The sequence below is a fragment of the Octopus bimaculoides genome, chromosome 22 (assembly GCF_046866305.1).
Source record: "Octopus bimaculoides isolate indiv1 chromosome 22, ASM4686630v1, whole genome shotgun sequence".
In the NCBI taxonomy this organism is placed as follows: domain Eukaryota; kingdom Metazoa; phylum Mollusca; class Cephalopoda; order Octopoda; family Octopodidae; genus Octopus; species Octopus bimaculoides.
This window is the reverse complement of record NC_142949.1, coordinates 95,621-109,174: the sequence shown is the minus strand read 5'-3', so window position 1 is coordinate 109,174 and position 13,554 is coordinate 95,621. Positions and strand designations below refer to the sequence as shown.

The 13,554-nt window shown below is 33.6% G+C and overlaps 1 protein-coding gene across 3 annotated transcripts in view; it reads left to right on the top strand.

The window, feature by feature from the left end:
- Positions 1–13,554, top strand: part of LOC106877697 (protocadherin Fat 4) — a 133,235-nt gene that overhangs the window by 24,061 nt on the left and 95,620 nt on the right. For all 3 annotated transcript variants that reach the window (XM_089339770.1, XM_089339769.1, XM_089339771.1), the window contains exons 5-8: positions 685–735; positions 7,547–7,618; positions 11,268–11,375; positions 12,873–12,986. In XM_089339770.1, the coding sequence (XP_089195896.1) occupies positions 685–735; positions 7,547–7,618; positions 11,268–11,375; positions 12,873–12,986 (345 nt within the window). The remainder of the gene's footprint in view (positions 1–684; positions 736–7,546; positions 7,619–11,267; positions 11,376–12,872; positions 12,987–13,554) is intronic.

Sequence of the window (13,554 nt, the reverse complement as noted above, 5' to 3'; positions counted from 1 at the left end):
CAGATGCCAGTCATGTGGTGCTGTCATCGAAGTTGATTTCGATTTCACTTGCCTCAATCGGTCTTTGCAAGCAGAAACTATATAATTTTTAGTCCAATATATTTAAAAACTTTTCCCATATCCAAGTGGAAACTGTGTATACAAATAGATGTATGACTGCTACTGTTATGTTTAATGCTCGTCTTAAATTATCATAATCCAGTCTGCTTTGTGTATTGTTGTTAAGTAACTTCTTTAATGAGTAGTATTACTGGTTATGAACTACAGAACAAATGTAGGAGAAATAAGAATAAACACAAGCTTCTGTTATTGTTCCAATTCTGATTTCACCATTCTGGTTGTTTGGAGCCCAGCAATAGGTGTTCCAAATCCATTTAGATGCTTAATGACAATGGATCATCAGGGAATATTTTATTGCATTATGGGACATAGTTATCTGTAACTTAATGTAAGGGCTTTAAACCACCAGAATGGTGAAATGAGTATAGGAACCATAACATAAACTTGTGTTTATCCACATTTCTCATAGACAGAGAAGCACACACACACACACACACACACACACACTCAGACACACAGACACACACACACACACACACACACACACACACACACACACACACACACACACACACACACACACACACATACCATTTTAATGCTATATTTCACTTTTCATTTCAGCTGGTCCTTATTAAGTGTCACGACACCGTTGACAAAATCTGCTGCATAAAGGTTTGATTCATTTAATTAGTTATAAATAAGAATACAGTTCAGAATGTGCAGTCTGTATATATTCATGTGAACACACACACACACACACACACACACACACACACACACACACACACACACACACACACACACACATATATTGTGGCACTCTGTTGGTTACGATGACAAGAGTTCCAGTTGATCCGATCAGCGGAACAGCCTGCTCGTGAAATTAATGTGCAAGTGGCTGAGCACTCGACAGACACGTGTACCCTTAACGTAGTTCTCGGGGATATTCAGCATGACACAGTGTGACAAGGCTGACCCTTTGAATTACAGGCACAACAGAAACAGGAAGTAAGAGTGAGGGAAGGTTATGGTGAAAGAGTACAGCAGGGTTCGCCACCATCCCCTGCCAGAGCCTCGTGGAGCTTTAGGTGTTTTCGCTCAATAAACACTCACAAAACCTGGTTTGGTAACCACTGGGCCATTGCGCCTCCACTATATATGTATATATTCATGTATATGAGTGTGTCAGTATGTCAAGTGTGTCTGTATGTGTATGAATGCATGTATATATATGTATACATGTGTGTATTAGTGCATGTGTATATATATTGACACAATGATGCAAACAAATAGATAAAACTCCTTGGGTTTGATATACAAAATATATACATGTAGATAGCGAAAGCGCTAATATGTGTATAAAATAAATGAAAGAAGTTATTCCAAAATTCTGACGACTTTTTTTTTTCAATATTTAATTCTGTACATCACACCTAACACTCTACACATACATGTAGATATATACATGTAGATATAAACATGTAAATAAGTGATTCTCAACCAGGATTCATATGGCCCCTGAGTATCCTTATAAGATTGGGGCAGGGTCCATGCAACAAAATAACAAGTTGGGGATCCACAATAGTATTTTAAAGGCCACTGATAAAATATTGCTTTAGATGTATGTAGTGGTATGCATGGCAAGAAAAAGCTAGGTTTCTTTCTCCAATATAGTTGAACCTACACAACTTAATGTGTGAAAAATAAAATAGGAATTCAGAAAAATGTTACCATAAAATTAGTTTTTAAACATCACATGGCTATAGGGGTCTACCAGAATAAAATAGTAATTAAAGGGGTCCATAGATTTAAAAAGTGGTTGAGAACCACTGATGTAAATAAAGAAAAGTCAAAAACTGATCATTTCTAGATGTTTAACATTCAAGTATAAATATATATATACTTATATATTAATAGGACAAACTTACTCAGATTATAGACACAGAAAATGAAGGGGAGAAAGTATGGTGGTGTATGTTCATGTGTTCAAATATATTTTTGATGTGTGTGTCTGTGTTATGTGTGTAATCATGGTTGTATATGTGCATCTGTCTATGCATGTACTTATGTATAAGTGTGTGTGTGTGTGTATGAGTGTGCAAATTTATGATGTATGTTATTATGTATGTGATGTGTGTGTGTATGATTGTTATCAACACATTGCTAAGCATGAGCAGTCTCTCAAATCATAGATTCACTGATCCACGACCTCTGGCTGTGGTGTATGTTGTATTTCACTCTTAATACAACTCAGATATTCTGCCAAATTCTGAATCATATGAAACTGCAGTTCAAATAGTGTTGCTGGTTTGGAGAGTAAATTCTGGAACTAAGCATCCTCAGCGTGAAGTTTAGCTTCATCTTAGAGAGCATTTTTTGTCAAAGGGCTTCTAACATGTATCATGTATGCTTACTTTTTGTGTTTGATCAAGTAAATTTCTCTGGATATTTTCTTCCTTTGATTTTTTAGCTTAATGGTGATTAAGTTAGAATTCAGTTACATTATTTGCTAATGATTTATTTTTTGCTTATTTATTAATGGTTTAATTGGGAACTTGATGCCCAGGAAATGATATCTTGTGTGTGTGTGTATATATATATATATATATATATATATATATATATATGTAAATATATAAAAACAAAAACAAAAAGATAAAGAGAGCAAAGGTAAGGTTTTTGTTTTTATATATTTACATATACACACGCTAATACACGACTTATAATACCCAATCCTGTTCATACAACGACTGGGGCAAACTAGTCGGTATACAGCACTTACTCGGTATTACCTGTATCCTCCTGGGTTTGGTTAAATCCAATACCCTCCTCAACCTTATATATATATATATATATAAAATATATAGTTTTAGGGAAAATAACCAAGTTTCAAGAACTCATCGATGAAAATCCGCTATCACATATAGGAAAATTAACAATTAAAAGCACAATAAATGAGTAGAATATAAAGTAAAGTAAATATCATAAGATAAATATAATAAAAAGATTACACGTGTTTCATAACTAATTTTCAAATAGAAAGGAAATTTAAATCGATTAAAATCAATTGAAATTATCGAAAATAAATTCTATTCAAAAATATAGCTAATCGTCAGATCGTAAGTAGAACAATAATTAGATATATATATCTATCTCAACCAACAATAAGTACCAAATGAATTAATATGAAATACTTATTATATAAAGATAGAAAAATTATTAAAAATATCATAATATCAAAATAATAACCATTCAATAATCATCCCTTCATCCATTATAATAACATGTATATTATATACAAAAAACATCTTACATAAATTATCATTGTTTTAAATTATCATTGTTTTAAATACAATTTGAACGAAGTTTAAGTTTAAAATAATAATGAAGATAAAATTAGTACATATTTAACCGGTGTAATAGTTAAAGCTATACTATTTAAAGCTAAAGACTTTCTAAAGATTTTCTACTATTTGAAAATAATATGTATTCTTGTTTTTTATATTATTCATTTGGTTCTTTATAGATTATTTTTAATAGATAACTTATTTAACACTAAATTATTTAGAAGTTATAGTTTCATTTCAACATAATGTTAGAACTTCGATTTGAATAGTGTTGATATATTTTCGATTAATTTTGATTAATAATATTTGATTAATAATTAATCTTTATTGTTTATAATATCGTTAAAGATTTTTTTAAATTAAAACTTTGTATATATATATAAAGTTTAATCTTTTATTCTTAATAATTTTTTCTTTCCTAATTTTTTCATTCATAATTTTTCCATTCATAATTTTTTCATTCATATTTTTATTATTACGTTTGTAGAAATAAATAATCTTGTATTTTTCTATTATTCAATTGATTTTTAATTATAATTAAATAAACGTCTTTAGCTTTAAATAATATAGCTTTAACTATTACACCGGTTAAATATGTACTAATTTTATCTTCATTATTATTTTAAACTTAAACTTCGTTCAAATTGTATTTAAAACAATGATAATTTAAAACAATGATAATTTATGTAAGATGTTTTTTGTATATAATATACATGTTATTATAATGGATGAAGGGATGATTATTGAATGGTTATTATTTTGATATTATGATATTTTTAATAATTTTTCTATCTTTATATAATAAGTATTTCATATTAATTCATTTGGTACTTATTGTTGGTTGAGATAGATATATATATCTAATTATTGTTCTACTTACGATCTGACGATTAGCTATATTTTTGAATAGAATTTATTTTCGATAATTTCAATTGATTTTAATTGATTTAAATTTCCTTTCTATTTGAAAATTAGTTATGAAACACGTGTAATCTTTTTATTATATTTATCTTATGATATTTACTTTACTTTATATTATACTCATTTATTGTGCTTTTAATTATTAATTTTTTTATATGTGATAGTGGATTTTCATCGATGAGTTCTTGAAACTTGGTTATTTTCCCTAAAACTATATATTTTATCTATAAAGCTCAATTGAATTTTAATTTTTTATAAATTGATTTTAATTGAGTTTTTACCTGTAATTTTGGATTTTGTCCCTAATATTATTATTATTATATATATATATATATATATATATATATATATATATATATACATATGTCTATAATTTAGAGGTTAAGAAACCATTCAAGGGATATTAAATATCCAATATACTACTGGATGTGTACCTACATATCTTTAACCAAGTGCTTACTGTTGCATGGCAATATTGCAATTGAATACTAGGTATGGGTGAGAGTAAATTGGAAATTTATCCAGGATTTATAAGGCAAATAAGAAAATGGAGAGGATAAACAATCAACAAATATGAGCCAGTAAACATTCCATTATATCTATTTATTAGATGGTAACAAACATGTGTTACGTGGTACAAGTAACCGAATGAGATCAGCCAATAAATATATAAACAGATACATATATATAGAGAGATGAATGAATAATAATAGATGAGTGTACAGATGCAAATTCCTTACAGCCATTTCTACCATGAGGCCTCAGAATCTTCCAAGTCATCCTCATCACGTCAGTGATATACAGGGATATGTATAATTACTAGTACTTGTATACCTAGGTGGATTAAAATACATCTAACACTTACACTACATATATATCCCTTCATCCCTACATGAGCCAGGATAACCCCATTGTAACTATGGTTGACTCCGTATAGCTACAAAGTTACAACCTTTATCACTTAACATCCTGATATGATTATAGTTACAATGTAACATAAGGTTATTTACATTCCCTAAGTCAAACCTTTATCATAACATGAATACTTTCAGCTTATATTCAGAATTGATAATAATCCCAATCTTACTTTTAGTGTCTCTGAATGGTTTACCCCCTAGTTTTGCAATGCACGGTTACCTCCCTTCAACTATCGTCTACAAACCTAAATCTACTTTAAATTCGGACATGTCCACATCAACCCTCGTATTTTGGACCTGATTCATAAGATAGAAATTAGTACTCAGACCTACTCACAACGTAATAACACTTAATAACCACCTCATAAACATTATTCTACTACACGAATTTGCTACGTATCTAAATATGATGATATACTATCGGACTATTTTGTCTCTGATAGAATGCTTTGGCATCTGTTCGTCATTTACTTCCCAACGAATCGCTTCTCCCTTCACGACTCTCGTGTAGATACTTACTTGTTTGGGTGTGTATCTCTCATATAAACTAAATAAACTGCTGGAAACATGATGTAAAGCGCAGCCTATGGCTATATTTCCTGAGTGACTGTATTTACTTACCACAGGATGCAATACCATAGATCATAGCAATACCTTAAAACGAAGTTCCTATATTTCCTTACCATGTATATTACACTACATTACATTATTTTTGTTCTTATTTTTATCTATTTTATTCTATCTTACCTTATTTTACCTTACTCTATTATTCTAACTGAATTCCCCACATGTTAGTTTCCTAACATTTGTACTCTCTGAAGAAGCCTTGAGGCTCAACCATTACCCAATATCTCTGTCCAATGTTTGTTCATCCCTGTATATCACTGACGTGATGAGGATGACTTGGAAGATTCTGAGGCCTCATGATAGAAATGGCTGTAAGGAATTTGTATCTGTACACTCATCTATTATTAGCCGTTCATCTCTCTCTATATATGTATCTGTTTATATATTTATTGCCTGATCTCATTCGGTTACTTGTACCACGTAACACATGTTTGTTACCATCTAATAAATAGATATAATGGAATGTTTACTGGCTCATATTTGTTGTTTTTATATCCGCTCCATTTTCTTATTTGCCTCTCTCTCTCTCTCTCTCTTTCTCTCACACACACACACATTAGACAGACATACAGATAGATAGATAGATTTCTTTTATTAGCCACACAGGGCTCAACACAGATGGGACAAATACAATGTAGAGTTTTTCTTTTCGAGGGGACGAAAAAAAAAAAAAAGTGGGGAAAACGATCAAAAGGCATTGATAAACGTTTGGGTTATGTACAAAAAAAAAAAATAATAATACAAAAACTTCTCAAGAAATGGGGAGGTTATCCGTGGAAAGGTTCTTTAGGAACAATGGTACCTGGCTTTTTTTAGGCAGAGTTAGATCTGTTTCTTTAACAAAAGTTAGATACAGTTGTTATAGACAGGTTAGACTTAGAGCAGTAGGATGAGTTAATCCTGAGTCTTTAGAAATTGTCACTCCTTGATCTTTAGGAAGAGTTAGACTCTAAAATTTGTAGACAATGTCAGAACTGAAAGGACAAACAGACTATGGATCCTTGTGCAGCTCTGGCCTTGCCAGTTCTTTGCAAGAAGAAGAAGGATGATGGTGATGACGATGAGGAGGAGATATTAAAACAGTAAATTATTTGTTATGAAAACTTAGAATTGTTACTGAGAATTGTCCTTTGACTTGCTGGATTTTGTTAAACCACCCAACTCATTTCAATATGTAAAACAGACATAAAATGATGATGGTCTTTAGAACTACCCTCTATCTACCATTCCTATGATCTACTGTATTCCAGCTGAAACTGTTCTCTTTTATTTTTAGTAAAGTGCATCTAGGGCTATGTTATTTAAGTATTCTTTTTATGATGGTGGAGTGTGATTTGAAGGAGATTTGATTGCTATTTCTAGCAGGTTGAGTGACTGCATGACATCAGTTTAATTGGTTCAAGATTATGGTGTGTTATTTAAGGGGAAATTTGGTTGCTATTTTTAATAATTTTCCAGTTCAGATTACACCCACACCCACACCCATCACTATTAAGAAATAGGAAAGACATATTAGCTGACCCTGTCCAGGGAACTGATTGGGTCATGGCTGCAATATTTTTGACCATAAAACTCACTCAATCAGGGCTGATTTACTGTTAAACAACATCAACAATAATGTTATTATGCACCAATGACATTTTTTTCTTATCCTAAGTGGTATTTTTTCAGCTTACATTTTTTTATGAAAATACCTATCAACCAAAATTTGAAAATGCAATCTACACTCGTAATATTAATGAGGTAAGTTCATTTCTATGTTTTTCTCTCATGAAGAATTTTTATTGTTACCTTTTTTAGGACTATCTTCCCTATACTTGGTGGAGTTTTATTTTTGTTTATTGTTGTAATTTTTTTAAAAATTTTGTATTTTTATCATTGTTCTGAGATTAAGAAGCTCACATCATAAACAAATGACCCCATGTTTCACCCTGTTTCAGCCACACATTGGACAGATGTGTGAATGAGATTTAGTGAATAGAAATGGAGAAACAATGCAGAAGTACATTGCACATGTGTATGCATCAGCACGCACACATGTACAGACCCACATGCATGCACACACACACACACACACACACACACAAACACACACACACAGGCATATATATGTCTATTTATATATTTATACATACGATTGGATGCACTCAACATGCATTAGTTATGTCATTCAGGTTTCATTTCTTATTGTAATCATGTTTAACTCCCACCATTGTATTACATGTTCACCTGAGGTCTTGTGCAATCGGATGTGGGTTATATATACATATATATATATAAATATGTGTGTGTGTTAGGACTAAATTTGATGAGTTTTTATGTCCCTTTTTCTCAGGAACAGTTTGATGTATTGGTGAATAGCATTTGAGAGCATAAAGATAAAAGTTGTAGTTGAGAAAAAGTTAGCTGACATGGAGGACTGGAAGTCATCTGAATATTAGAAAAGTGTTGCCAGTATCATGATGATTCATGCTGAGTATCAAAATGCCAACATCATGACTGCTGCTGCTGCTGAATGCTCTGTGAACACCGTAAAGGTTGTAAGACATGACATGGACAGCTGTAACAGAGACTATGATGCTGTGACCAGCTGGAAGGGATATAACAGGCATTCTGAAACCAACAACTGCAGGACAGGGTGATGCAAGATCTGAACAAGGGAATCCAGGATTTGATGAGAGAGATGGGTGCTGGAGTTGCCACGATGAAGATGGCACTGAAGTAGAACTTTCACTTCCACTCATATAAGGGATGCAAGGGAGAAATTCTGACAGCTAAGGTAAAAGAAAAAAATCACTTGACAAGGCCAAAGAAGCTCCTTAACAAGCTGAGACATCCTGTTAAGTCAGGGATAACCTGGCACTTTTTCAGATGCAAAGAACTTTTGCCAAGACTAGTTGCACAACAGGTGGCTTGCCAACAGTCTATGTGATGTCTCATGTACCATGAAAACCAAGTTCTGCCAAATTGTAATGATCTTAGAGTGTGTGTCCAGTAAGGCTGATGTCATGTTGCTCTACATCTTTGAAAAAGGTCTTGTTCTCAATTCAGATGCAATGTGAGCTACCGGAAATTATGGTCAAATCCTAATTGGAAATGGTTGCTACTGGAAGACCATATGTGTGGCAAAAGGATTTGACTCCTTATCATACTTCCAGAAAGAATCAGAAGTGGTTGTTGGAGAATTTCTATGACTTCACCAGCCCCAATTTCTAACCTCCTAATTCTCCTGTAATCCCATGTGGGGCACAATTGAGAAATATGCCAACCACTCTGTCTGCAACACCGAGGTCAAGCTAATGGCTAAAATCAGGGAGGTGTTTGCATATCTTCCCATGGATACAGTGAGGAATGCATGTGCTAGGTTGCAGAGCAGTCTTTAGGCCATGGTGGAAGCTAATCTAGTTGATATTTTCTTATTATTTAAAATACTGTGGGGATGAGGTGAACCAGAAGGAATGGGCAGTGACATCAACAGCCGAGGAAAAGGAAGAGGGAGCAATGAAGTGAAGAAAGTAAGACTAGCATGATCCACTTTGGCCTCAGTACAGTGGCGGTGAATGGATGTATGTGGATATGAGGGCAACACAGGGCTTTAGCAGTAGCTACTTGTGACAGGCAAGATGGGTAAGGCATGTCTTGTATTTAACACAACTGGACAACCAACACTGAGAAGTAGATGAACTGTATTTTGTTCCTCACATAACAATTCTCTCACGCTACAATACTTTTATTTTTCAATGAGATATTATGTTTCTTTTTATGCAAACTATCAAATTTAGTCCAAATACCCCATATTTACATAAATATATATAGGGTGCGTCATATATATATATATATATATATATATATATATATATATATATATATCATGTATATATATACGGGGTGCATCAGTTTTGGAGCTCATTTGTATGAATTTAGAAAAAGATGCATAGCTCAACAAAGTAAAGCTGTATTTGAAAACAAATTGGTACAAATTGAGAACCCTTTTATCACACTTATTCAATAAATCCACCATTAGCATCAAGGGCTGCTTCAACATGGGGTTGGAAGCATTGACATGCTTGAATTAGATAATCTTTATTAATTTTGGAAACAGTGTTGGTTATGGCATATTTGCGAGATTGTATGGTTGTTTACAGGTGCATCGATTGACCTCTCTCTCTCTCTCGTCTATGCCCCATACATAATAGCCCAGTGGATTGAGGTCTGGTGAATTAGGAGGCCATGTGTCTGGAAGAACATGATCATGGAGATGAGCATACGTCCATGCTTGGGTTATTTTAAGCCTTATGAAGTGGTGCAGAGTCTTGTTGGATAATGTAGTCTTCTCTTGCTTACTCCGTCTATCCAGGGCCTCACAACATTCTCCAACACCTGTGTAGACAATAGTTTTGACTCTTTAGCCCTGTGGAATGACATCTCCCTCACTGCTGACCACCTCCAAAACTATCACACTTGCTGAGAACTTAGTATGCATGGCCATTGGCATCACATTTGGGTTTCTGCATAACCATCTGCCATTCCTTTGGTTTACCTTTCCGTTCTGATTGAAGTGTTTCTCACTGAAGAAAAACCAAAGCATTCCAGCTTCTTGGTGTTTTAACTTCTTTTAGCGAGTGCTTTGCACATTTCAAATTATTCTCTCTTGTCACAACAACATAAACTGACCCCTCTGCATCACATATGACTTGTACCAGATGACTTTATGTTTTTCTGGTGGTGCATTCTAAAACCTCAAAGTCTTTGCAATGGTTCTGATTGACTTTCCAGGGTTTTTATTCATTATTTCTTAGACATTTTGTACAAAGTCATGTGCTCTGATAGTATTAGGACCCTGTGCATGCATTTTGCATTTAGCTGCTGATGTTGGATCATCATGTTGCACAACCACTCCTGTGCCGTTTGTTGCATTGTTATACCAAACTAATCAGCTGTTGATATAAATTTGTCAAGTTGGTGAAAAAAATTACTTAAAAATACCAAAAAGCATACAAGTTAATTTATTCTGCATCAAAAAGATTATTTGATCTTTATCAGATGTATGGTTTAATAATTTCACAAAATATACAAAATAATATATTATTGGTGAAAGTTGGCATGAGCGCACTGATGCTAGTCAACAGGTGCTTATAAGTCTGCAACTGGATGAAAGCCAAAGGCAATACTAGTAAAAACTGAACTCACAGCATAAAGGCAGAGATGGAAATAACTTTAAAATATTTAATTCATCCCCAATGTTTCAAGATGTATTAAGTGTCTCAACTTGATGACATCTTGTCTTTTTTTTTTTTCTTTTTCATTCAGGTTTGTATAATGTTATCCAATACCATCTTTGCTGTTTTCTAAATTTACCCCCCTTTTTTTTTTTTTTTTTAATTTTTTCCAGTCAGAACCAATTGGTTTTTCTGTCTTCGATATTTCACAAAATATAATAGATGAAGACAAATGGTCAATCCCATCGTTGCCCAAATCCAGGTACAAGTTGAATATTCAGGTAAATTTTTAAATACAAACCAATTTTGACATATATTATACACATTATCAAACATGTGACTGACTTCTTTACTGAATTGTGGGTCGGTCAGTCGGTCGGTTGGTTGGTCGGTCGGTTGTTTGGTTGGTTGGTCGGTTGGTTGGCTGGTCGGTTAGTTGGCTGGTTGGTCAGTCGGTGGAATAAGTCAATGATTTCATAGCTGGTTGGTTGGAAGGTTGGATGAACAGATGGTTTCACTGTTGGCTAGGAGGATGGTTGATTTACCTAGCTGGTTGTAAGCATGAGTGGCTGGTTTAGCTGGTTGGATGGATGGCTTGATTAATAGCTGTAGAGATGAATGGATGGTTTAATAGATGGATGGATAGTAGGTTTGAGAGATGGTTGGATGAATGGATGGTTTTCTGGATTGTTGGATGGGGAGAGAGATGGATGGATGGATGGATGATTGTATAATGAGATGGGTAAATGGTTCGATAGCTGGATGAATGGATAGGTTGTCTGAGAGTTGTTTGGATGTATGGAGGGCTTGCTAGCTGGTTGGATGAATGGGTTGTTTGATAGCTGGTTAGATCAATGGATTGCTTAATAAATGGTTGGATGGATTGATAGTTCATAGCTGGGTGGATGAATGGATGGCTTAATAGCTAGTTGGATGGGCAGATTGTTTGATAACTGTTTGAATAACTACATGGATAGATGGATGGTTAGATGGATAGCTGTATGGATGAATGGAGGGTTTGATAGCTTGTAGGATTGAGGGATGGAGGGATGGATGGATTGTTTCATAGCTAGATGGATGAATGGTTTCGTTGTTGGTTGGGTGGATGATTGGTTTCCTAGTATGTTTGATGGATGGATGGTTTGATAGCTGAGCAGATGAATGGACTAATGGATAACTGATTTGATGGAGGGAGAGATGGATGGTTTGATAACAGGATGAGTGAATGGTTGGAGAATTGGTTGGGTGGATGGATAGTTTTCTTGCTGATTAGATGAATAGATTATTTGATAATTAGTTAGATGGATGAATGATTTTTTAACTGATTAGATAGACAGCTGTTTTGATAGCTAGTTAAATGGATGGTTGTTTTGCTAGCTTGCTGGTTGAATGGCTGGATGTTTTGTCAGCTGGTTGGGTAGGTGGTTTGATAGCTTGTTAGTTAGATGGATGATTTGGTGTCTGTTTTAAATGAGGGTTGGCTTTATAGCTGGGAGGATCAGTAGAAGTTTTGAAAGTTGGTTGGATTGATGGGTGGTTTGCTAACTTTTTGAATGGATTGATTGATGGGTAGGTAGGTGGGTAAATTGATAGATGGTTTGATTGTTGACAGCATAAATAAATGATTTGATATCTGATGGGATGGATAGATGCTTTGCTAGCTTGCAGGATGGGTAGATGGTTTGAAGCTGTTACCCTTTTAGCTATTAATCTTTCACCAACAGCTATTTTGCAACTCATTCTAAAAACTCATTGTCTTTACCATTTTCAATCTTCAGCCCTCAAAAAGAAATGATGCCTTTGTAAGTGGTGAAGACGGAATTATTAAACTGAACAAACTCTTGGATTATGACAACGGAATTAGGAATTATACAGTCATCATAACTTTTGAGGTATGTTAGATTTTCTTATTTAGTGCTAAATATAAATTTTTTTTGGTTGTTGATGTTGTTGTGACACTGAAGTTCAGACCTAATCAGTCAGGTCTATGATCAAGCAAATTCTATCTATGAATCACCGTTTTTATTATATTTTTATATTTCTTCTAAATTTTTGCATCTAGAATTATATCATTATCCAGTTTGTCTTTCCTTCTGTATAATGGTAAAATGGGATATGATGGCTATTTGCTGTTTTTTTAGCTAGTCAACAATGGCTTAGTGCAATTGTAATTGGCTCTTTCTGGCAGTGGGCCTTTGAGAACAGATTACACTTCTATAAGTATAACTTAACAAACATTGTACAGAAAACTCTGTTTATTAGGTAGGTCATAAATATTTGATGGTGACAAAATGTGAGTAAATAAAATGGAGGGAAAGAAATGAAAATGTTCCAATTTAATAAACTTAAAGATTATGTTACAAAATGTTAGTAAATGGTTATTTATTTTTATATAAGCATTAAATTATGCATCGTACAAAAAGTCATAAACAACCTACATACAACCTGTATGTTTTGCAT